Raw genomic sequence first — 25985 nt, forward strand, 5'->3', positions numbered from 1 at the left:
CACCAGCATTTGACATGGCAGATAAAGCAATTAATAACATCCACAAGGAATAGTATTGAGCAATATTAAATGTGAGGTATCTTTCCATTTGATGCTTTTGCCGCATAGATTCAAATTGCCCTCCAACAACCTCTCCTTCACCACTTTCTAAACAAGAATACTGGGTACAGGGCGTTTGTTAGAAAGAAGAGAGCCAGTCAATAGCACAGCTTCAATACCACATATTGATGTGCAGTAGGATAACCCCTCCCAAAGCTGAAAGAGGATTAGATCACCCTGTTTTGTGTGTATTTATATACATATATCTATATAATATATATAGATATATATATCTAGGTATATTTAAATACTCAAAGAGGAGAGAACATTACAGAAAGGAACCATAAGTTCCCTGCACCCACCTGCCTATGTACACACACTCACACAATGAAAAAATGAATTATGCTCAACTAGGAGTGGTGAATGAGGAAGCCAGCATGCTGTTCGTACTCGTAGCAGTGGCTCCTGTTAAACCCGTTGGGGGTGCTATGGAGCTGTGGCTCGGCTGTAGATCCTTGGGAATGCCACTGTGAGGGCCGAGTTGGTGACCAAAGGCAGCACTGAATTGGGGGAGCTGCAGCTTAGGAGACGTGGAGGCCACCATCTCTGTGGAAGAGGGACCCAGGCCACTAAAACTGGTCTGCGGTAACCCTGGGAGCACGCTAGTGCTGTTAGGGGTCACAGTTGAGAAGGCAGGCTGGATGACCTCAGAATGGGAGGTGGTAGGGGGCGTGGACAAGGAAGTGGAAAGAAGGTGTCCATCTGCACTAAGGAGGTTGCTAAAAGGTGAGCCATCACCAAGATTGACAGGAAGGTTCCCCCAATGAGTCCTTGGGTTGACAACCCCGCTAAGTGGAACCTCTAGCTGGGTGCTAAGCAAGTGCTGTGCCATCAGGGGTCCATCTGTTGAGAAAGAAGCTGCCAAACTATCACCAGTGAAAGAGGCAGTATGGGGAGATCTGATATGGTCACTGTAGGGCGAGGGCACATGTTCACTGTCATAATGGTTTCCAGAGGGAGAAGAGTGTGAGTGGTCACTGCTGTAGTGCTGCCTTGAGGTTATCAGGTCTTCCACTTTGCTCAGCAGCTGGACAGGGAGCGATCTCTGAGAGGAATGGCTGCTGTCGTGAAGTCCATGAAATGATCCTGGAAAGGTCCTTTCCCCAAGGCCACTCGGGCTTACTAGTGTGACAGAAGTAAGGCTGACATTGGCTGGGGCAGAGAATTGCCCATGAATATGCCTGCCCAAGGGCACAGATGAGACGGACAAGCTTGAAGAGCGGAGCAAGGTCTCATCAAGGTCCAGGCTGGAGAAGTTATCATGCACAATCCGCCCATTGAGTAGTTCCCCCAAGTCCGTGTGAACATCACGAGTCAAGGACTGTAATCCTGAAGGTCCAATCCCTGTGGAGAATACTCCAATACCTCGGTCAGTCAGCTCTCCCACTGCTACGCCATCTGAATGGGACAGCACTCCAATGTTACTCAAACACTCAAGAGATGTCACAGCCTGCAAGGCCCGTTCCAGTTCCTCAGCTTCTTCTCTGGTTGGTAGAAGATCACCATTCTTACCTAAAAAAGACATTAAGGCCAGAAATCAAACACATTAAGAAAAACTTAAATTATTTTCAATTATTATTTTGTATCTTGAGATTAATGCGAAATCACAAAATAGTATGTTTAGCGCACATAGGGCAAGACTATGTAGAATGTAAATTTTGCATTGACTATTAAAAAAACGCATTTTGTGCTATCACACCAGAGTAAAAAGCCATTTTTAGATCTGGCTTGACAGCTGCCCTGTCAACAGACCTTAGGAGCAACCTAAAAATAGTGCTTTAAGGAGGACTACATAGGGACTTTGGCTCCACCCACAGGAGTACATGGTTTGACTCGGCAGGTGCTCTTTGCTTCCACATTCCAATCAATAACAGACTTCAGAACGCACAGACTCAAAGTAGCTGGACTGAATCAGTTATGGCGGTAAGCCAATTACCAAGGCTACATGCCGGATCTATTTATTATGAAATGGCACAATAAAGCCAGTAGGCTTGACATTTATTGTGAAAAGAATATGTTAAAGTCAATACACTTTTATGAATGGATTTTTATTACTTTACATTAAGGCATGCAGATAGGTCTTTTGTTACATCTCACTGATCATTGTAGTAGTTCTCCTGTGGGGAACAGTGGATATAGAAGATTTGCTTGTGAGAATACTGATTAGATCCCCCAAGAAGGGATGTATTTTCCTTAGTCAACTATAATTTAGTACTCCTTTCTAAAGGTTATGACTATGGGCTTGATGGTAGCCTTATGGAAAAGTGTACGCTCAAAAACAGTTGTCCTGAATTGGTTATGGTGATAAGCTATAGGTGTAATTGGTGCACTCGGAAACATTGTGGCTGAAGCCCAAAGTCTGACCTGCTTATTAGGACAAGGATGTTGATAATGCTCATTTATTGTTTAAAGCATTTGTTAAAGCCAGTAAGCATTTAACAGTTGGTTGTTATCACATCGTGTTACATGCTATAGACAATTATTCTGTTACGTGTATTGTCACAGGTCACTGTAGTAATGGTTTTGCTTTGGCCATTCACTCTGTCAAACCCTGGGGGCTTCCACTCTGATAATTCTTGTTAGGCCTTATGGAGGGGTTGAATATTGTTATGGACACCATTTTTCTATGCATTTGTAATTATAAAACTGGTGGCATGATGGTTGCCAGTTTATGTGCACTCCAATAGGCTGTGCTGGTTAAGGTGTTAAGACAATGGTAAAAAGTATAGGCCTTATTGGTTCGTTGGTAAAAGTCATGCCAGAATCTATAGGTTTGATGAAAAAGTTACTTACCTTCTGTAACGCGTTATCTGGTAGAAAATAGATCTAGCTGCAGATTCCTCATCTTAGAATTAACCCCAGGCACCAGACTGGGTGCAGACATTTTTCTACAGCAGTACCTCTGAGCATTGGTGTAGTACGCCGGGCGACTCCAAACTGTATTGTCCACTAGATATGACGTGTCAAGAGTCCATAGAAGTCCTCCCTTGATGCGCTGATGTCAGTTCCTCCCGAGACTAGCTTCCGCGCTGAAAAGTGGTGCCACGTTTATACACTGCTATGGAAACAGTGAGCCCAAGAAGAGTCCTCTTTTTGAAAAACGCTTATATGAAGAATGACTTGAAGTCTGGGTTGTGTGTCTTATTCTTCCCTCTGTATGTTGTCTTTTTTTTTTAATTTTTAAGCTAAGGTAAGTAACTTATTCAACTGATAGTGATATCTTGCAGCAGAATCCGTACCTTAGAATAGATAACCAAGCAATACCATCCCTAAAAGAAGGGCCTGCAAACAGATTCCAAGCAGGATCCCGGACTAGGCCATTCAGCAGCATCAGAAAAATAAGACACCCCACCAGAAAACTCAGGGAGAACCCCATACCAAACCAAATCCACAGCCAGGCCACAACTAAGGAAAGGACACCATGGCAGAAGAATAAGACGAGTGGGAGAACACTCCAAAGAAACCTATTGTTACAATGCCTCCCAGAATGTCAACCGTCCCAAGAGACCGTAGTGGGAGGCTAAGGACAATTGCTAAAACTATTGGGCTAAAGCTTCAAGGCATAGATGAAGGTGGCAATGCAGAGGGCATCAGCCAGTAGCCCAAGCAGAATTGCATGCCAAAACCACAATCATGGCCACAGACCACATGAGGTAGAGGAAACACCACAAAGGAGAAGGAAGCACTCTGGTACTATCCAATGCAGAATCCCATGAAAGAAGGCATAATAATAAATAGATATGTATGAAAATATATAGATATAGCTTTCTTTATAAACAAACACACACAGCATAACAAAATGAACCCAAGAGGGGTACATGGAAGTAACCACAACAGCGGTCAGAGGCTGAAAGAAACCGCCAAAAAGCCCCATCGAAATGGAAATGGTGGGGTGGAAACCACATATACACCCCAGAAAAACAAATAAGCAGACAGTACCAACACTACCGACTGAACTGCACGATTAGGCAGTTGAAAGACAACTGAGAAGAAACCCGCAGGGGAGAGAACCTCGCCAGAAGAGAGGAGAAAGAGCACAATGGAGGACTGGAAAGGGTCTAGTGGAACCGGGCCAACACAGGTAAGGCCTAGGCAGAGGAGTAGGCTTTACTTTAAGTGAAAATAGCATGTGAAGACCAATGCCACAAATGAAAGTGCCCACGCGAAGGCCAGAAGGAAGAAAAAACCCTTGGGTGCACATGGACAACCCACACCTGGCCAAGGAACAACACGAGTGAGGATCAGGACGTCACCCAAAATTTAACTCGGTGTCTGTACTAGTACAAGGGAGACAAATCCTCAAGGGGTGGAGTCATGCCCGCACATGCAAGAAGCGGAAGAAACACCTTAGACAAGAAACCCAAGGGATCACAAGCCTCCGTACGAGCAAACAAAGAGGAAGGCCAAGGAACCCATTTTCGAAAGGAGGGTATATGGCTGTTTTTTCCATCCCCAGTTCAAGGAGGGGTAGAAGGCACATCCAAGAACAGCCAGTGCAGTAAAGAAAATGCGGTGGAAGAGGAAGAGTTAAAAAAAAAGTCTCCAATCAAAGGGAAAAACAATTGCAGCTTTGCGCAAGGCAGAAGCAAGGGAAAATGGGGCATGCAGAGGCACAGAAGAGGCAGGGCAGCTGAGTAGACCACCCAGGCCAAGAATTGACATGGCATGACCAAAAGGAATTGGAGAGACAAAAGAGAAGGGCAGGAGCCCGTCCTACCTGTGCACAGTAAGAACTAGCACAAGAAGTACTAACGCTGGAAGAGAGAAAGAAGAAACACCACTAAGGACAGTACTGGACAATGCACTCTAGGTCAATAACCATGCCCCTTCCCGCACATCTGCTAGGGAAGAAGGGCATCCGGCTGTGTAGGGAACAAAACCCCTGGCCGGTATGAAGAAAGACTCAACGGAAGGGGGGCAGAACCCCCGTGCACCATCCACCGACATGCCCCAGTGCACAAAGCATTGCCTATGAATCCACTCTAAGGAGTACTCTGGAGTCAGACAGATGGCAGAGTACCTGTAAGGCATACTGATTAAGTACCCTGTAAGGGAGGATGGCAACAGTGAATTCGCACTTTACCAAGAAAATACACAAAGCAGAACTGGGGTAGAAAGCAAAGAATACAGTGCAGCCACAGTGGTAGACACCAAACAGAGTCAAAAAGTAAGATGCGTCCCAAAAACACAACCTATCGTAGACCGGGTAGAATGCAAGAAAAGAAAATGCCTGCTGGAGCAGGGCACAGCAGATGCCATGGGGAGTATACAAAGAAGAAACTAACCGGCATTACTCTATAATAGTTCAGTACAGTTGGGAGTAAGAGGATGGTATGGCAACCAGGTATTAAGATACAGCTCCACTCAGACTATTCCGAAACGGCCTAAAGCGGAGTCAGCTTGAGAGCCAAACCGATATGGACCACCTAAGGCATGTTGGCCAATGCAGACTGAACTGCCTCAGAGAAGCCTGAGGTACGTAGCCGAGCACGCCGGCGAAGAGCTACTGAAAGGGCCATGGCCCCTCTGACAATCTGTGGTATCCATGCCACCACGAATCAGCAATGTAGGCGCCTGACAGCCATCCTGGATCAACTGAGCAAGAGTATCCAGAAACTCAGAGCACAGAGGAGCGAAGGAGCGAGACCAAATTCCACAATACATGAAAAAAACGGCCCATAACACAAGTTGTATTAAGGGACCAAAGCGGAGCTGGCAGCAGAATAGATAGATCTGCTCAAAGCATACAGACCTTTAGAATGCCTGTCTGGAGGAACATTAGGCACGGCAGGGAGGACAGAAAAGACAGAGCAGGTCTACAGGGGCAGAATGGTGCGTATGATCTTTAGATCAGTCTACAAAGGCCCTTGAAATAGGCTTGATGGTGCCCAACCAAATACCAAAGAGGGTTTCACTGAAGGGAAGCGCAGGCTCGGTGGCTTTGCTGAAGCACCCAAATAGGGGATAATGGTCACCTCCACATAACAAAACTGCCGCCCCAGAACAAAAACTTTACGCAAAAGCTGAGCAAGCTTCCGAAGCGAGGCAAGGAGGAGAAAAAAGGCCCAAGAATGAGCAAGAGTCAGGGGCACTCGAATCATCAAGTTAAGAAACCCAATGAAACTTTGGAGAAGGCTCATCTACGTGAGCACACGTATCACCAAAATACCCAGGAGCCATGGAGAAAAAAGCAGGAAGCTACTCTGATAGCAGAGGAAGATAGCCAAAGGGGACTGGTCCACCAGTGCCATTACCAACTTCAACAGGCATCGGAAAGGCGAAACCTCAGCATCGGGTAGAAGAGGGGATCTGTGACGTTGATGCCGGAGTCATGCCCACAGATCCAATATAGGCGTCACAGGTAATAACACGAAAGGCTGTGCACCAGAGCCAAAAAGGAGTGGAGCACGAATTCGGAGGGCCCCTCTAACACCATGGAAGGTCCCACCAATGTGGAGTCAGTCGAGGTCTTACCCTTGCCGAGAGGCACGGCAGAAGGAGGTTGAGAGCCAAAATGGCAAGAATAGAGTAGTCCCTCATCTGAGCCACAGTCGCTTGAGTGCCATGAAAAACCAGAAGGCGTGGAACAGACATCCACTCGGACTCAGATATCGGTGGAACAGGAGGTGACCCAGGGACACCGCCCATTAGGGGCAAAGTCGGGAAAGGCCGCAGCACTGACCGGCATGACTCATCAAGCAAGGATGAAGGACGTCGGGAGCTGACCGTCTATCGGTTACTCGAGGAGCCGTCGACCATCGTGCAACGACCAGTGTCATGCGGCACTCCTGCAGTGCCGATGACTGAAGTTGAAGACACAAGCCACACCATTCTGAGTCAGGGTGTGCGCCTAGACACAATAGAAAATAGGATGAGGGCTCGACATTGTCTTTCACAGGGCCACAAAGATATGCAGAAAAGAGCACCCTGTTTTGTCGACAACATCGAGGTAGGCCAAAAATGGACAAAGGTAACAAACCCAATCTGCGTGGAAACGCAGAAAGGAAGAAACTGGTGTCAGCGCATCAGGGGAGGGCTCATAGGGACTCGTGACGACATCACATCCCATGGACGACATCGCACTGAGTCACCGTGTGTCCTCTACCGACATGCAGAGGTTCTGCTGTAGAAAAATGTCCAGATCTAGTCTAGCGCTTGTGGATAATTCTAGGGTAAGGAATCTGCAGCTAGACTACTCCATTAGACCTGTTTATTATGAAAGTATTACAAATCCAGTAGGCATGACTTACTTTTTTTTTAATTTTTTTAAACAATTTTTATTTGTTTCAGTACACATTACATACAGACATTTGGCATGGGTGAATTTCAAGGTTACAATCATCCAATAGTATTCGTATAATAAAACCAGCCTTCTCTAAACTCCTTTTTCTATAAACATTATTAGTAGTACATACCCTCCCCTCCCTCCAGATCTCTCATTCCCCTTCAGAGTTACTACCTGAGCTATCATCGTCCGATTCGGTAACAGGGTCACAGATATCCCCTCTGTAAGTGTTCCAGTTAGTCCATACTCCTGTCCATTTGCGAGGGCATTTCCTGTTTACTTACTTATTTTGAAAAGCTTTTATTAAAGGGAATAGTCTTAAGTGTGGATTGGGATTACACCATGCTTAAGCCTGTACACAGGTATTTTGTTACATGGAATCTTATAGATCACCATGATCGGCAAGGGTTTTGGTACTGCGGTCCCAAACTGTGGCCATAAAATATATGCGCTACAGTAATCCTTACTAGGTTCTCTAGATAGTATTTTGCTTTGTCAACTGTAATTTTGTATGCATTTGCAATTTTATTGTTTTATGGTTAACTTGTGGGTGAGCTTACGCTCAGAGTAGGCCTGAGTTGGTTATCGTGACAAGCCAATGATAACACCTCTAGTCTTTATTGGTGCACAGGGAAAAGTTAAGCCAGAAGCCATAGGTCTGGTCAGTTAATTATGAAATTATATAGCAAAGGAAGTAGGCCTGGATTTTTATGAAAAGCATTTCTGAAAGCCAATTGATCTCCAACAGTAGATTTTTTTTCACATTATGTTACAGATTGTAGATGAACAAGTTACGTTCCTTTGGTAACACTCTTTTTGCACACATGTGGCACCATGCGGCTCTGCAGCGACAATGCTCTGGAAGTGATGTATGGTGCCCTATATATGCGCCACCCATGAGCGCGGGCATTTGTTGCTTTGAGCTGTCCCTGACTTCAGATGCAGAATCCAAATATCAGATAGATAGTGGCCAGTGTGCAGATCTCCAAGTGGGACATTTTAAATGAGGAAGGATGGGAGGGTCGGCAAGGAATCAGCAGTTATAGTCTCTACCAGAAGGAGCATTACTGAAGGTAAGTAACATGTTCTTCTGATTGAGACTTTTAACCACAGATCTCGCCTTTTGGATAATTGATAAAGCAGTAGCTCCCAGGTGGTGAGTCTGGACTGGCTCAAACTAGAAATTCCTACAGGACCAAGCAGACAAAGTGCCCTTTGATGGACCAGATTGTCCAGACAAAAGTGCTTTGTGAACTTATGGAGGGGAGCCGATGTTGGTACCTGACAAATGTCCAGGACAGGCACCGTGCCTGCCAATGCGGTGTTCACATTCGTGGTTTGGTAGAGTGGGCCAGTGAGCCTTCTGGGGGCTCCTTTTTGGCCAATGTGTAGCAGATCTAGCAAACAATTTATACATACATACATCTTAATTCCAAGCATGATCCAGCAAGAGATGGTTCTCTTCTGCACTGCCTTGCCATTATTTGCAACTAGCTAATCAAACTTTTCAGGTACACTCAATGTAGAAACTAAGTGCCCTTTTTGGATTAAATTATTAGAGTCTCCCCTCCTCCTTAGAGGGACCTGGTGGAGAAAAGAATACCAGGAGGGTGATATTCTGCCCAACATGAAATAAAGTCACTACCTTCAGGAGGAAGAAGGCTTTTTGAGTACATAGAACTAGTTTATCTAGGCAGAAAGTGGTGCAGGGCATGTCGACGGAGAAAGCTTGCTCACCCACTGTGCCAGTGTTATGGATATAAGAAAGACTGTTTTGAGGCAGAGGAGCCAAAGGGGACAGCTGTGGAGAGGTCTGAAAGGAGCACACAAGAGGGATGTAAGAACCGTGTTCAGATCTGTGAAGAAATTGGGTGTATTACATGGTGTGGTTGTGCAACTTCACTATGTAATATACTTACCAACCCTTTTAGAACCCTTGGGTTTTGTCGGTCAAACCTACAGCTCAATATTGGGTACCTGTGGCACAGAGCACAAAGGCTTACCCAGAGAAACAAGTGTAGATCATTTAAACAGCACCAAAACAACTGTAGAAATCAACATGACACACAAAAAAATCCAACACCGGTTTAGAAATAGACTGTATTTGTATAAGAAATTGGACAATAGAACGAAAAAGATCCACCGGAGGGTTCAGGAGATAAGGATTTTACAAAAAATAACCACATCACAACATTTTCACTAAACTGTGAACAAGCCTAGCAAATTCAACAAACTGGTCATTTGGAAACTTTATCAAAGAAAACTTGGGTAAGTGTCAATGGGATCTGGTAGAAGTACTCCAGAAGGGAGCTAATCAGACACGAGCAAGGTCCTTAAGAACAGTTACCTCCACAGAAGATGCAGACTTCAAGCAGTTCCGGGCACTTAATCTGTATTGCAATAGATTCCTATGGAATCGTCCCGATGCCAGGGATGAAGGATGCTGAAGACGCTCCAAGGATGCTGTGGATGCGACGCAGTCGATGACAGTCTACCTGCAGGCACTCCTAGGTCCATAAAGATGGTGCGGGAGTCCTGGTTGAATGGTCTAGCCCGAGAGGTCCCCACCGGTCTGGCCGAACTTTAGGTGCCACTCGACTTACAGTCACCCGGTGTTGGGGTCATAGTCCAATCCATCCTGGGTTGATAACTTGCCTTCTGAGGTTTCCAGAAGCGCTCCGGCCAAAGTCCTGAGATCAGCAAACTCTGGTGCAACTCTGTGTGTCTGTTCTTGGTCCCAGGTGCTGCATGGTGGCTGTGGTAGAGGCTTGAGGACTTTGGGCTGCCAACTTGCCCCAGAAGGCGGTTGTGTCCCTGAGCTGCAGTCAGCTGGCCCTTGGAGTCTCTTGGCTTGGTTGGGCTATGGAGACAGCTTCTCCTTAATCAGGCACAGTTGCTAGCCACCAGGAGCAGTCTTCAACATGCAGCCTCTCTTTGGTGGTACCTTGGTGCAGCAAGGAAATCCTCCTTCAGTCCTTTCAGGTCAGTTGAGATCAGAGTTCTGGGTGCCAGGGGTGCCCTATTTATCTTCAGAAATAGCCCTCAGGCTAGGATGTGGTTGGTAGCAATTGGGCTACCAGGTTCGCTCCCTGCGGACGACCACTTCTTGGAAAGAGTGGCATCAAGTTATCCCACGATGCACCATTGTAGGAAAGTGGCTCTGTATATACTGAACCAAAGTAAGGTTCAGTGTGCACAGAGTCCACAGTCCCCAGAGGTATGGCAGAGGCTAAAGTTAGATATAACCTTACTCTCAAAAGTGGTAGCTTGGTCGAGCAGTAAGGCAGTTTCAGAGGACAGTGTAAAGCATTTGTTGTACACACTCAGTCAGCAAATGGTCTCACACACTCAAGAACTGAATTCTAGGCCAATTGGTTTGTATATAAAAATATATAGTTACTTTTTTTTAGAACCACAGTAGGTATCATAAACACTTTCTCAGAATGAGATGTTGCAATTGAATACTTTCAAATAGCAGTTGACTTAAATGCAATAGATACAGTTGTCGCAATATGCAACACAAGTTAAACACAAAATAACATTGAGTCAATGGGAAATTAAGTAAAATGCAATAAAATCACTTTACAAATGTTTTTCTTACTCAGGGCTGGATCCTGGATTCAGCCCTGGTGCATTTCCTGTAAACAGTTGAAAGAAATTGTTTTAGTTACACAGTATGTTTTGAAAATCGACACTTAGAAGAATTTCTGGCAAAAACCAGGCAATGTATTCCTATGTGAGAACATTGGGTTAACAGTAAATCACGGTTATAATTACTTTTAGGTTCAGTGCTGGGCTCGAAGATACAGCACTGGGATCTCTCCTGATCACAGGAGAGTCATTTCGTTTTTGATGTTGGAACGATTTTTAAGGAATATTTCAAAGTTGCAAAATTCGACACTTGGAAGAATTTTCAGAGAAAACCAGTCAATGTTACCCTATGGAGAAAATCAAGTTATCGGTCTTTGGGTAAGTACTCGGTTGGCAGAGTTAAGGTTCTGAGGGTAGACGCAGGGGTCCCCCAGCGTCCGCAGCACAGGGGCAGCCGGGTGCAGAGTGAGTTGGCCCAATGTTATCCTATGGAGGATAGGGGGCTTTCGGTTGGTGGCTGCTAGCAGGCAGGTAGGCCACGCGGCTGTGGGAGCTGAGCTCCTGGTTACTTACACAGGGCAAGTGGGGAAGTAGAGTAGGGTAGATGCTGCACTCCCAGTGGCACTCAGGCGGCTCGGTGCTGGGGTGCTTCTGGGCCTTCAGGCGCCCAATGTTATTCAATAGGAAAGCTGGAAGTTGAACAAAGGCTGCAGGCTCGGGGACGGAGATTCTTCAGGTGCGACCACTAATTCGAGAGGTAAATTGGGATTTTGGAGGATAGGTGTCACACAGGAGTTGGGCACAGGGGGCCGTGAGGCGCCGGGTGCAGGGGCGTCTTTTGGCGTCGGGAAATCTTACCCTTAGCTGGTCGCGATTAGGGGGGGGGGGTCCCTTGTTGTGAGGCTGCAGGCGTCAGGAGCGTCGAGGAGGGTCCTTGGGCACTGGATTCATGGTCACAATTGCCGGGGGGACGTCCTCATGGTCTATGTCCACTCAGGCACAGGCCGGGTTCGGCGGGTGCAGAGTGTGCTGGATTTGCGGTGCCTGGCTGGCACCAGGGGTGTTGCTTGTTTGAGCAGAACCACTGCTCGTGAGAGTCACAGTCTTTAGATGAGCAAGGCAGGCAGGTCCTCTGGGGGTTTTGAGGTTGCTGTCTGCAGGAGATGCCGGGTTTAGCAGGAGCAGGTTCAAGGATCAACAGGCCGGTAGGGCTGGGTCAAAGTCAGTTGGTGACGTCCTCTTCTTAGCAGCTGCACAGCAGGTCATCTTGTTCTTCTTTGTTTCGGAATCGGGATCTGAGGAAGGAAGGTTGAGGGTGCCCCCAAATACTAAACTTAGGGGCGATACAGGTAGGGCAAGGGCAGGGACTAATGGGTCCCTGTCCTGGGGTAAGTACACCCCCTATCCTGCTCCTCTCCTGTGGGAGGGGAGCAGGGGCCTATCTCTGATTGGGTAGGGCTCCCCATCCTCAAGATAGTGGGAGCCCAGAGTTATGCTTCACCCCGCCTCTCCCGCCTGAGGGGTGGGGTTGGCAGAGGCTTGCACACCCCCCGTCTTCCAACCAGAGAGGGGGTCAGAACCGGTGGGGGCCAGTTGCTGAGTACAGCAATTGGCCTGGGGAAGCTCACAAAAGGCGGCATGCCTTTGAAGCTTCCCCTGCCCATCCTGGGGGAGGAGGCTTGGCACCTTGTCCCAGGATGTGCATTGTTTCAGGCCCTCGAGAGCGGCAAGCTCTCGACCGAGGGGTTCCGAGTCATGTCTGGTGGTGGCAGCCTCAGTAGCCACGCTGTCAGGACACTGGGAGTTGGTTAGGTTTCAGGGGGCATCCCCAAGATGCCCTCTGTAGTGCATTTTACATTAAATCCAACACTGGCATCTGTGTGGGTTTAATGTGCTGAGAAGTTTGAAATCAAACTTCTCAGTCTTCAGTGTAGCCATTATGGTGCTGTGGAGTTCGTAATGACAACCTCCCAGCACCATACACTCTTAATGGCAACACTGCACTTACAGTTCCCAGGAATGGCCCTGGGTACTGTAGGGGCACAGGGCTCATGCAACTGTGCCCACACCACTGGCATAGTGGACCCACCTGGAGGGGTGACCGAGGTATGCCAGGACAGTGTGTTTGAAGGCATGGCAAACATGGATGTGTGCCGTGTCAACACTGTTTAGTTCTGCACCAAGACACTCTGCCTGCAAAGGCAGCGTGTGTGTGTGTCAGGATACAGGGCCTGTAAGGGTGGCACAATAAGTGATGCAGCCCTTAGGGGCCTTCTCTGGTCACAGTGCCCTGGGTACCTAGTGTACCATTTACCAGAGGTTTACCTGTGGCCAGAGATGCCAATTGTGTTGAGGTTTCAATACAGTTTTAGGGAAGGAACACAGGCCCTGGGTACCGGATTGGCAGGACCCCAGGGCACACTCAAAGTACATCAGCAATTCAGCAAAAAGTGGGGGCATACCATGCAAGAAAGATGGCACTTTCTCACAACCATTCTGCTCCATCCCAAAATGGCTAGACTCCTTCAACACTGAGCTCCTTAGCCTACCCCCAGAGGTGTGGTTACCATGGGTCTACACGCCCCTGGAAAAAACAGTTTGACAACTAGCTTCTCTCATGTCCCCAGTGCCAATCTGTCTGCCTAAACCATAGAACGCCCCTCTCTTAAGTGTAACCCATTTGCCCTTCAAAGGCAGCTTCCTGGTCGTTCACATGGGGGACAAAATTAGTGCTGAAGGCCAGGAGAGTCACGTAGACCTACAGGCCCTAGGGACCCCCGGTACCATATACTAGGGACCTACAAGTATGTTGGGTTATGTCAATTGGGAACAAGCCAATTAAACATACATATTTTAAGGGTCAGACCACATATACAGAGTCCTCTTTAGCAAGGCTCAGGACATTTTAGAGCCATTACACCCGTAGCTAGTAGTACAAATTGCGGCAGGTCTCTACAATGAACTGAAAAAGGAAATGTATAATGTAAACTCTTAAGAAAATGCATCACTATGGGTGACTGAAACAGAGGGTTTGACTGGTAACCATAAAAAGGCTGAAAGAACTGACAGATACCCTTTAACAGGGCCCTGGTCAGTCCTGATCTTCATCGGTGAAAAAGTATAGTGGAGTCCCAAATTCTATTCTGCTGGGAACATGCCTCATTAAGGACGCCATGGAAACTCCAACACGGCAAAGTGCTGACATGGTACATTCACGGTGGAGGCGAACAGATCTAGCTAAGGTTCTCCCCATCTGTGGAAGAGTCCTTGAACCACCTACGGATATAACTGCCATTCATGATACAGAAGGCATTGAAGGCAGCATTTGTCCGCTTGACATTTGGAGATCCCGCCAGGTGGCAAAACACTAGAGAAATATCCTGGCATTCCAGCCATTCCCAGAAGTGCAAAGTCTCCTGTGAGAGGGTCCGCGACCCTTACCCGCCCTGCTTCTTGCAGCAGCACATGGTGGTGGTGTGGTCTGTGAGCAGGTAGGAAAGCCTTTAAAGCCCAGCTGATGGCTCAGAGCTCCAACAGATTGATAGGGAGGCGAGCCTCTACTGGAGATCAAGAGCCGTCCGATATCCACCTCTCCTAGATGGCCACCTCACACAAGAGCGAGATATTGATTCACACGGTCAGCTCCAGGTGACATCGGAAGAAGGGTCTGTGTTGACCCAATCGCCATGCAGGAGCCACCACTGCACTTATTTTGCAGTCTCCTGTGAAAGGTGAACTTGATCAGAGAGATATCTTTGGTGCTGTGCCCACTGGAACTTCAGATCCCACTACAGAGCCCACATACGCCATCAGGCATGCCTCGCCAGTAGGAAGGCATAAGTCCCAGTATCCTCAGTCATCCTCACTGAGATCCAGGACAGAGGTTGAAACTCCAGGATCATAGCCTTAATGTCCTGGACTAGTAGAAAGGTGCCATACTGCATTTTGTCCAGAATGTCTCCATGAAGGGGAGCATCTGCAAAGGAGACCGGTGTGATTTCAGCACATTGATAGTGAACCCCATGGAGGTCAGGAGGTTTGCCATAGTCGGGGCGAGAAATGCCTGGGGCAAATCAGTCATTTACAGCCAGTTGTCGTGGTAGGGGGAAGACTAGAACCCTAACCTCGGAAGACTAGTTGCTACTACTGCCATCACTTTAATTAACACCAGACGGCACTAGTAAGACCAACATGGAGCACAGCAAATTGAAAATGCTCGTGGGCAAATTGAAAATGCTCGTGGTCTACCATCAACTGCAGGTAAAGCCTGGGGCCCTGTAGGACAAGGATGTGGAATTAAGTGTACTGAAGGTGTAACGTTACCATCCAGTCTCCATGGCAGAGAGTAGATAAGACCTTCGCCAAGGTGAGTATCCTAAAACTAATCTTTCTGCATAAAAGGCATTGGGAGGGTGAAATGTGAAGGAGGCCCAGTCATTTTTCGGTACCAGGAGGTAACTGGAATAACTACCACAAACAACCGCTGGAGCGGCAACTTCTTAACTACTTTGGCCAAAAGAACATGCACTTCCTGCTGAAAAAAAAGAGACTGGTGGTCCTCTGTTAGCTGGTCGGAGTATGTTGGGAGGTGCAGGGGGGTGTCCAAATAATTTACAGGACCAACTTGTCAGAAGTTATTGCTTGTCACCCTGGCTGAAAATGTCGGATCCTGCCTCGGACAGTGTGCAGTCAAGTGCACAGTAGAGGCCCAGGGAGGATGCTGTGGCCCTGCTATCTTTGAAGTGCTTCGGGGTTGAATCAGTCTTAACCCAGAAAAGTCAAGAGTCATCAAATGGCATGTCCATGAGACTGGCATGGACGTCTCTCGAAAAGCAAGTAGACTGTATCTAGGAGTGTCTAAGAAGGGGCAGACTGGATCAAATAGCAGTACCAAGAGAGTCTGTGGCATTTAGTCCACAGCAAATGGTGAACTTGGCCACATCACAACCACCCTGCATGAACTGAGGAAGGATGGCATGGTCTTCTTCCAGGACTATGAGCACCAACTATGCCCCCGAGTTCCACAAGGCAAGAGTAGGTGCCTAAGAGTCAGTTGGCATCCACAGAGCAAAGGGCCGGACTCTTAGACGAGAAGACCCACTTACCAAAGGTTTCTATCCTTTGACTCCCTGTCAGGGGGAATAGTGAGGAACAAGTTCAGGCTGAAGCCTTCACCACAAGGTCCTCAGGAGTAGGGTGCTGATTAAGAAAGACTAGGGCGCTTGGAGCACAGCAGTGGCACCTATCGATTAACAGGTGGGCCTGAGTAGGGCTTGGCCCAGGTCCTCGCATGCGTGTTGGTAAAAGCCTCATTAAATTGAAGGAGATATGGCCAGGCTGAAACACCCAAGTCAAGAAGTTCTTCTTAATTTCCTGAGTGAGATGCTGAAGATCAAAAACATTCCTTACCCTTCACGCAACGTTAGCAACGAGGGCACCGTCTTCCATGACGGAGCCCGAAGGCGAAACAAGTCCAGTGTCAGGAGAGACATCCAGACCACTCGTCTCCTGGAAGTCCTTGTACCAGTTAACCTCCTGATGTGGATGGAGAATTTCATCCTGAGCATCATAGACACCATTGTCAGAATCTGCGCCAAACTATTTGTGAAGGATTAAAGCTCTCCTGGAGAGCAAAGACAGTGTCAGAAGGGTGGCTGAATGGTTGTGGCTCAGTTAAAGTAGTGTGTAGCCTTGGTAAGGGTGGTGCCGTCTTGGCACTGGATGGAACTAGCGGTTGACAATCGTCATCCGGAGTCAATGGCGCAGGCATCTGCATCAGTGGACCTCAGTCGAGCGTGGGTTGTGGCACGGAGGAAAATGGCACAAAAAAAAAATTGGTAGAGAATCCCAAAAGAAACCAGGGGGCGTTGAGAGCAGACCAGCTCAAAGAAGCCCAGTTGGGAGGCATCTTGGCTCCTTTTGGCTCAAAGGAGCACCAGATGGAGCAGGTAACACGCCAAAACACAACAGCATGGTTTTGAGGAATTCCTCAATTTGCTGTGGCATCACCAATGGCCCAAAATATTTAGGATGCTGGAGAACAAAGGTTGGAAAATTGGCTCCAAAGTGAAACACCTCCAGAAGCACGATCTGGAAGCACCAAGACACCACTGTGTCTTCTCTGGAGATCGAGAGTAGCAAGAGGGGGCAAAGTCCCGCAATTAATTCTTGAGTTTTTTCTTGGACTTACCCCAGGATTTGGACTGCGATCAGTTGTTGGACTGGCCTTGGGAGTGGGACCTGCCTTTGGACCTCGGTGCTTGTATAAGGTGCCATGCATCACTTCTGGACCGAAGCGATGACTAAGCACCACTTGTCTGGGCGCAAGGACACTGCTCAAGACGTTTCAGATCCCGTCTGATGTTGGAAAAATATTCAAAAGGCAAAGAATCTGCAGAAAGGTATTTTATTACATGTAATCTCAAAGATTACCATAGTAGGCAAGGGTTTTGGTGCTGCACCCCCTTTTTGAAAAACCCTGGGAGTAGAAGATTTTCAGTGTGAGGATTCTTGTTATGCCAGATTGAGAGAGGTTGTTTATTGCTTGCCAACTGAAGTTTTGCACATATTTGTAATGGTATAACTGTATGCTTGATGGTTGGCAGTTTATGCACACTTAAGGAGGCCTGTGTTGGATATAGCGTCAAGCCAATGGTAACGTTTATAGGCCTTACGGGGTCACCGGGAAAAATTATGTTAGATTCCTTAGGTATGCTTTGTTTATAATGAAATGTTGGGACAAAGCAAGTAGGCCTTACCTCCTTATTGTGAAAAGCATGTGTTAAGGGCAATACCCTTTTAAAAGTGGATTGTTAGTACTATGTGCTAAATCCATAGGAAGATATTTTGCTACAAGGAATCTGCCAGATTAGAGTTATAGGCAAGAGCTTTGGTGTTTTTGACCCACCTGAACAAACCAGTAGGAGAGAATATGTGTACTATGCTAATCTGATTTTATTAGGAGGGATTTTATATTGTTTTGACACTTTTCATTTGTGTACATATTTTTTAGTTATTACAGTATACCTTATGGCTGCCACTTGGGAAGGCTTATGATAAGCCTATAAAGGCTCATAGGCCTGATTGTCTATAATGAAAAGTTTATAAAAAGGCAGTCAGTCTGATAAAGATTGTAAAAAACATAGCGCAAAGTTAATAGGTACTTAAGGGTGGATAGTTATCAATCAGCTTAAAGCTTACAGACAGGGATTTTGTTTAATGGATTTGCAGTTTAACTTAAAAGGCAAGCGTATTGGTGCAGCTTACCCCCTTTGACAAACCGTGAGGATAGAAGATTTGCTCTGTCAAAATTACTGTTAGGCCCTCTTAGGAGAGAGTATTTTGCTTTACTAACTAATTTTATACATTTTTGTAACTTAATGACTGCATTCCTGATGGATGACATGTGGAAAATCTAAAACTCAATACAGGAGCCCAGAGTTAGTTATGGTGACAAGCCAGTGATAACAGCTCTAGAGTGGAGTGGTACACTAGGAAAATATTGCAGATGGCATTGGTCCAATCGGTTTCTGATAAAGGCAGTAGGCTGACATACTGATTGTGAAAAGCATAGGTTAAAGTCAATAGGTATGTAAAGGTTGTATTAAAGGCTACACAGATATTCTGCTACATGAAATCTCAAATTACCTTTGTAGAGAAGGGCAAAATCTAAGGGTAGATTTGGACTCTCATATTTCTTGCTAGCATCTCTTTTGACAGGTTTAGCTGGCAGGATATTGTAATTAAAAACAAATATGAAAGAATACATAAATCCATATATATATATATATATATATATATATATATTGATCCACGGAGATACATAGAGGGCCCGTTAGGTCAGCTCTAATCTGCCACTGGTCAGTGTCATTTACACTCTACGTTTAACCATGACAGAGTATTACTTGGGGTAATAGCTCACTTAACATCAGCCATAGGATCTCTAGCCCTGTGAATGACTGCATTTTCCAATCACATTTACACAGCCACCTTAAAATGAGTACGCTTCAGTGTCAGGGATAGTTGGCCAGTCCTTTCATTTTAAATTTCCTCCTTTTGAGTTCCCCTTTCGTTTATTTGCTCCTCTAACTTTTATATTTTCTTAAGATGATGCTACAGCTCTCCAGGTACTGCTAATGGTTCGCTTGACTGTCACCAATTTAATCTGTAGTGCGCTGCATCCCACATGGTCGCTTCCACTAAACCAGGAGATAATTATGGAGTGCTGTCGTCCATGTTTTTACATTCCAAGTTTGTCAACGTGATGGTTCTAAATTAGCCACCATGCTGGAACTTTTTTTTTTTCTCCATTTATTTTCCAAGGCAAGTATGCGGAGTACATCTTGCTCCACGTAAAAACAGCCAGCCTCACACTGCAGGATTGCACCCCACCCCCTTTTCAGCATGTCTGGGCCAGGGCCCCCTACCAAGGTGTTCCCCCCCGCGGTCATCAGCACTGGCGCTTTCCGTTAAAGTGCAGCTCAATGCTGTATTGAGGATTTCATCACGCAATTCCCTCTAGGCCGACAGATCATCGGTCAGCTTGTCGTCTTGTCTGCTTAGTTTCATATGAGTTTCCTCTGCTAGAGTTCACTCATGTATGTCTTCATGCCAGTGCACTATCTCGGGCGCCGGTTGACCCATTCAGGTGATGGCAACCTTAGGTCTAGCCAGCACCCGATGCAAAAATGTAGAACGCATTTTCCTTCCTTTTGCTCATTTGACGTTTCCTAAGAGGCAGCACTGGTAATTAAGGACCACATGCAGTGTGTGGTTCTGGTTATGTCAGCTACCACCTGTCTCCAGAAGTCTTGTACCAGGTTGCAGTGAGAGGCCAAGTGCAGACAGTCCATGCTATTTGTGCCATAGCAGGGGGCAACCTTCTGCGCAAGCCGAGGTCATGCGAAGGAAGTTGTAGTGTATCAACTTAAATTGGGCAACCACGCTGGAACTTTAAATCACAAAAGACTATGTACAAATCCTCTACAAAACAGACAGACTAAGGTATATGTTGTTTTGTTACTGCAAGCTTATACCCATCATGTGTAGATAGCAGCACTTTTTTTTTCTACTTGAATTTGTCTAATTTATCTTGCATATGTTATGTTTGTGTGCGTTTTATTGCTGTAGAGTCAGAGGGTGAATTCAAGAATGAAGCAGTGAATGGAAGACTAGATTTAACAGTACAAATGGTATTTGACTGTTTTGGTAATGAAAATGTCTATTGTACAGTGGTCTGTGAGTATAAATTTAATTTTTCACTAGCTGGTCATTGCAAATGCTAGTGGATTACAGTTTGACAACAGGTGGCAAACTGCTTCTGCAGCGATGCAATCCAGCTGATGTTGCTCTCAAGTACCTATTAACAGCAAGCCTGATGAGAAAGTTCTTCCAATAATTTGATCAGCATCCTTCCCAGTAATCTCCATCTTGGAAGACAAAGTTATTCACTGTATTTCGCCACCTTCATGTCTCTAGTACAACTCTATACTACAAATGGGCTGCATCAGGTCCCTTTAAATTTGTAATAAGGGTGACATTTAAGGGTGACATTTACCTTCAAAGAAGTCAAAGTCTTGCAGGTCATCAGGAATCCGTGGTAGGACATCAGAAAAGTCCTCGTGGTTCAATTCCAAGTCATGAGGAATGTCTGCAATGTCATCATGCAGTTCATCTGTACTCAAATCCGGCGTTGAAGGGCTCCTATAGATGTAAAGCAATTTTTGTGCTTAGAGGCATTTAATTTTAGTAAAGGCAACCAAGTAGCCATCAGTGGTAAGAACGAAATATAATGGACAATTTTATTTTGTAAATTTGGATTTTTGGTTCAAGCCCCATCAGCAAACACATCATTTACTTTAACTTATTAAAACATGCTCAGACTGATTAAAAGTGAAGAGTACCAAGAAGTAGAATGTGGGGCGGGGATGAAAAACTATGTGCACTATGACAAGGAAAGTTGCTCAGATAAATCATATAAAAACACATGAAACACATTTGTGTACTATGAAAACACCCCAGAGTGATTTAAGCAGAGGAGTGATTGAGAAGGATTGTAAGGACTGAAACTGATGGCAAGTGAGCCTTCCTTTACTCTGAGCCCAGAAGGCAAGCCTCCATGCAAACTGGGGGAAGCCAGAAATATTACAATAATAAGCTACAAGAAACCCACACCACAAACCGTAATATTTGGAGAAAAAATACCCACTATAATGTCTAAATTAATGTGGATAGGCCAATAACCATGAAAACACATTCATGAGAAAGGTGAACAGAGCAGCCCTATCAAATAAACAAGTCTAACCTTTAAAAACTGTGAATATTGGGGATTGTCTAACGGGCAAGGAATTACACATTTTATACCAGTGACTGCTATTTCCTGAACATTGCACTCTTGTACCTCAGTGTTTCCACCAGCTGTTGTGAAGAAGACCTTCGAGGTTGTTTTGGCTTGTGCCAGTATATACTTCTGTAACTGTGAAAATGCGTGGGAAGCGTCAGGGGATAATAGAATTACTACTATATTAACATTAGACTTTTAAATGTAACCCCTGCAGCTTGAGTGTAAGGATTAGTTCCTTACCTGTAATCCTAGTTCTCTTCCAGAGGTATCCACATCAAAGTCATAAGCACTAGAATATTCCCGCCCATGAGCGGGACACCGGAAACACAATCATATATGCCCCACATAGATGTGTATATATATATATATATATATATATATATATATATATATATATATATATATATATATATATATATATATATATATATATATATATATATATATATATATATATATATATATATATATATATATATAAGCAATTGCAGCCTTATCAACACCAAAGCTGTATAATGCTGTAAGAACTCACCATTATATCATAAAACAAGCATTAGAAACAGGAGAAACCAACAGCAAAACATGTTTTGTAACTGTTTTAATGCTCAGCAGTCAGTAGAAAACTCTCACATAAGACTGAAGCATATACAGCTCCCAGGCTGCATTGCAAAAACACAGTCTAAAAAGACTGAAAAGCTAACTCATAGCAACATAAGAGATAAACGGGCACTGTGCCTTTAAGTCAGTCATGACCCCCAGCTTCCCATCATGCCTCAGGGGTGACAGTTAGGTCAGTTGTTCTTTGCAGTGACTCAAAAAGCCATGGCAAAAAGAGTTGATAATAACTTTAAAATACCAGAATCCTTTGCCTGTGGAGGTGGGAGGGCTGCTTATGACTTTGATGAGGATACCCCTGGAAGAGAACTAGGATTACAGGTAACTAACTAATCCTTCTCTTCCAGGGGATCCTCATCAATAGTCATAAGCACTAGAATAGAATAGCGAGCATCACCTCATCTACCTGCGGGCAAAGGAACATAACGGTAAATTAACCAATCAGTTTAGATAAAGCCAGGACAGATCACTATGCGAAAAGATGCCTCAAGGAGGTCATGCAAGAAAGCTACTGTGGCCGCTTTTCCCCCGAGTGGAGTGTGCTTTAAGAAACAACAAGGGTTTATGAGCCAGCTGGTAAGCCAATTTTATACAGGACACTATCCATCTAGAAATGGATCTTTTAGAGGCTGGGGAGCCTGTTCTCATGGCACCATAATTTAAAAACAATTGATCCGATTTTCTAATGCCCTAGGTACCCTCCAGATAGAATTTAAGCACTCTTTTGGTCCAAGGAATGTAGCGATCTCTCCGCAGGAGTCGCAGTGTTTGGAAAAAAGGACGGTAGGGAGATTGACTGATTAATATGAAAATCAGATACAACTTTAGGAAAAAAGGAAGGGTGAGCCTTAATACTATCCTGTTGTGGTGAAAAACGGTATAAGGCTCTTTTGCACACAGCGCTTGGATTTCACTTACTCTGCGCACTGATGTTATCGCTACCAGAAAAGCGGCCTTCCACGTAAGGTGCTGTAAAGAGGCTTTGTGAATGGGCTCAAAAGGAGGACCCATTAATTTGGACAGCACCAGATTCAACTCCCATGGAGGAGAAGGGTTTCGAACAGGGGGATATACTTTCTTCAACCCCTGTAAGAAGTCCTTAACCACCTGAATTTGGAAAAAAGAAGGTTGGCTTGGTGATTTACTGTACGCCGTAATGGCTGACAAATGAACCCCGATTGTAGCATATTTCAAACCCGCTTTAGCTAGATATAGAAGGTAAGGAAGAATGACATCCTTCTGACCCTAAGTAGGGTCAAAGTGATTTTCAACACACCATAGGAAGAACCTCTTCCACTCGAATGCATATGAGGCTCCTGTGGAGGGCCTCTTAGCCTCTTTCAAAATGTGCATGCAGTCCTGCGACAGTTTCAAGTGTCCGTATTGTAGGTCCTCAGGAGCCATGCTGCCAAGTTCAGTGAGGGAAGGCTGGGATGGAGAATTCTCCCATCCATCTTGGTCAGAAGGTCCGCTCTGTAAGGCAGTCTCCTGTGTAGGAGCACCGACAACTGAAGAAGATCCAGGTACCACCACTGCCGCGGCCAGTCTGGAGCTATCAGGATCATCTTCATGTTGGATCTGATGAGCTTGGACACCACCTTCGGGATCAGAGGCAGGGGAGGGAAAGGCGTAGGCAAATGTCTCTGACCACCCATCAAAAGCGCATTCCCCCTTGTCCCTGGACAGTGGAATCTGGATGCAAAGGCGTGGCATTTTTTGTTTTTGTCGTCTGCAAACAAATCTATTGATAGACGACCCAATTGATGGAAAAGATCTGCCACCACCTCTTCGTGTAGCACCCAGTCTGGCTGGTCTTCAAAGTGTCGACTGAGTGAGTCTGCTTTGACATTCTGTTCTCCCGGAAGGTGCACTGCTACTATGGAGAGGTATTGAGCTGGTAGCCAGTGCCAGATCGCTTGAGCCTCCAGGGAGAGAGAGGGCGAGAGCGTGTACCACCCTATTTGTTTAGATAAAACATGGTGGTCGTGTTGTCTGTTTGGATCAGGACCGAGTTGGACTTGATCGAAGGTAGAAAAGCTTTTAGAGCAAGATGGACTGCTCGTAGCTCCAACATGTTTATGTGGTAGGACTGTTCCTTTGTGGACCACCGACCTTGCATTTGAAGGCACCCCATGTGTGCCCCCCATCCCTGCAGAGATGCATCCGTTACCAACGATTGCACTGGAACTGGTTGGTGGGAGTCCCCCAACAGATTCTGAGGCCGAGTCCACCACTTGATGGATGATTTAGCTGCTTGGGAAAGCACGATCCGATCTTCCCAGCGACCCGTTGCTTGATCCCATTTGTCTTCTAGATCTTGCTGCAACGATCGCATTGTCAGCCTGGCGTTGGGGATGAGAAATATGCAGGAGGCCATTGACCCCAGCAGAGATGCAACTTGTCGGACTTGTCTGGAGCAGAATCTTGCACTTCTGCTGCATTGAAGAAAGACTCTCCTCCGAAGGAAACGCTCTTCCTTTGTTTGTATCCAGAGTCGATCCTAGATAGTGGATCGTCTGGGTGGGCTGCTGCACGGACTTCTCCATGTTGACATGAAGGCCCAGATTGTGTAACTGCTGCAGACAAACTTGGAAGTCACACCTTACTTGTCGAGGTGATGGCCCTTTGAGAAGCCAATCGTCCAAGTAAGGGTAGACGAACAGACCTCTTCTGTGTAGGGCGGCTGCCACCACTGCCATGCACTTGGTAAAGACTCGTGGGGCAGATTTGAGCCCGAAGGGTAAGACCTTGTACTGATAGTGTTTGTGTCTGACCACAAACCGCAGATACTTGCGATGACGTGGAGCAATGGGTATGTGGAAGTACGCATCTTGGAGGTCCACCGAACACATTCAATCTCCTATTTGCAGATGTGGACATATTTGATGAAGGGCCAACATGCAAAACTTCTCCTTCACGATGACTCTGTTCAGTGGGCAAAGATCCAGGATAGGTCTGAACTTGTGCTCCTGATCTTTTTTGGGCACAAGAAAGTACCTGGAGCAGACTCCCTTCCCCCGCTGTGCGGAAGGAACCTCTTCTATGGCTTGCTTTTGTAGAAGGGTTTTCACTTCCTGTCGGAGCAACTTTAGTTGGTGAGGACGAGATCTTTTTGGAGGAATGTCTGTTGGAAGCACACGGAAACGTAGAGTGTATCCATTGCGCAGTATATTGTGCACCCAACGATCTTTTGTGATGCTGCACCACTCTGCCAGATGATGTGAAGCACTTCCTCCCACTGGAGTGGGCAACGGCGCCAGAGGAAGCCACTGCTCATGGTATTCATCCCGATCTAGCAGTAGTAGAGGACTGTTGCTGGTGACCACCACTACCTCTGTTCGATTTCCGGCCCTGATATTGCGACTTGCCTTGGTTTTTCCCTAGGGACCATTGAGGGGTTTGAACCCTCTGTTGGTATCCATTGCGTTTGTTGGGCCTGTATCGGTGTTTGTACTCCTTCTCCAAGCCCACGGCTTTGAGGGTATCAAGTTCCCCCTTCACCCTGCCCATTTCCTCATCTGTATAGGTGCCAAACAGATGAGCCGGAAAATGGGAGATTCAGGATTCTCTGCTGTGCATCAGGTTTGAGTGCTGTTAGCCTCGACCAGGAGGATCTCCTGGCACAAACCCCATGGGCATAAGAATGCGCCGATAGTGTAGCGCCGTCTGCTGCCGTGCTGATCATTTGGTTGGCAACAAAGTCCTTTTGATCCTATTTAGGAAGCTTCTCTTTGAAGCGGTCCAAGGAGTCCCACAAGGCCCGGTCATAGCGACCTAATAAGGATGCTGCACTGGAGACTTTTAGTGATGAAGCCGCCGAGCTGCAAACCTTACGTCCCCAAGAGTCCTGGGACCTGTTTTACTTGTCTGGGGGAACCAATGAGGACGCCGAGACCGCATGAGTCTTCCTCGCTGCCTCAATGATCACTGAGTGCGCAGGAGGGTCGGTCTTCAAGAAGCCAGGTTCTGAGGAAGCCGGCTTGTATTTTTTCTGGATTCGAGCCGGTGCGGCCTTGATCGTAGCTGGCGTCAGGAAGATATCTATAATGGGTT

The 25985-nt window shown here is 46.2% G+C and overlaps 1 protein-coding gene across 1 annotated transcript in view; it reads right to left on the reverse strand.

Moving 5' to 3' along the window:
- Positions 1–303: 303 nt before the first annotated feature.
- INO80D (INO80 complex subunit D) overlaps positions 304–25985 on the reverse strand; it is a 239870-nt gene continuing 214188 nt past the window's right edge. The window contains exons 10-11 of the mRNA XM_078680295.1: positions 20532–20677; positions 304–1611 (exon numbers count right to left, since the gene is read on the reverse strand). Of these exons, the coding sequence (XP_078536421.1) occupies positions 446–1611; positions 20532–20677 (1312 nt within the window). The 3' untranslated portion in view covers positions 304–445. The remainder of the gene's footprint in view (positions 1612–20531; positions 20678–25985) is intronic.

The sequence above is a fragment of the Lissotriton helveticus genome, chromosome 3_1 (assembly GCF_964261635.1).
Source record: "Lissotriton helveticus chromosome 3_1, aLisHel1.1, whole genome shotgun sequence".
In the NCBI taxonomy this organism is placed as follows: domain Eukaryota; kingdom Metazoa; phylum Chordata; class Amphibia; order Caudata; family Salamandridae; genus Lissotriton; species Lissotriton helveticus.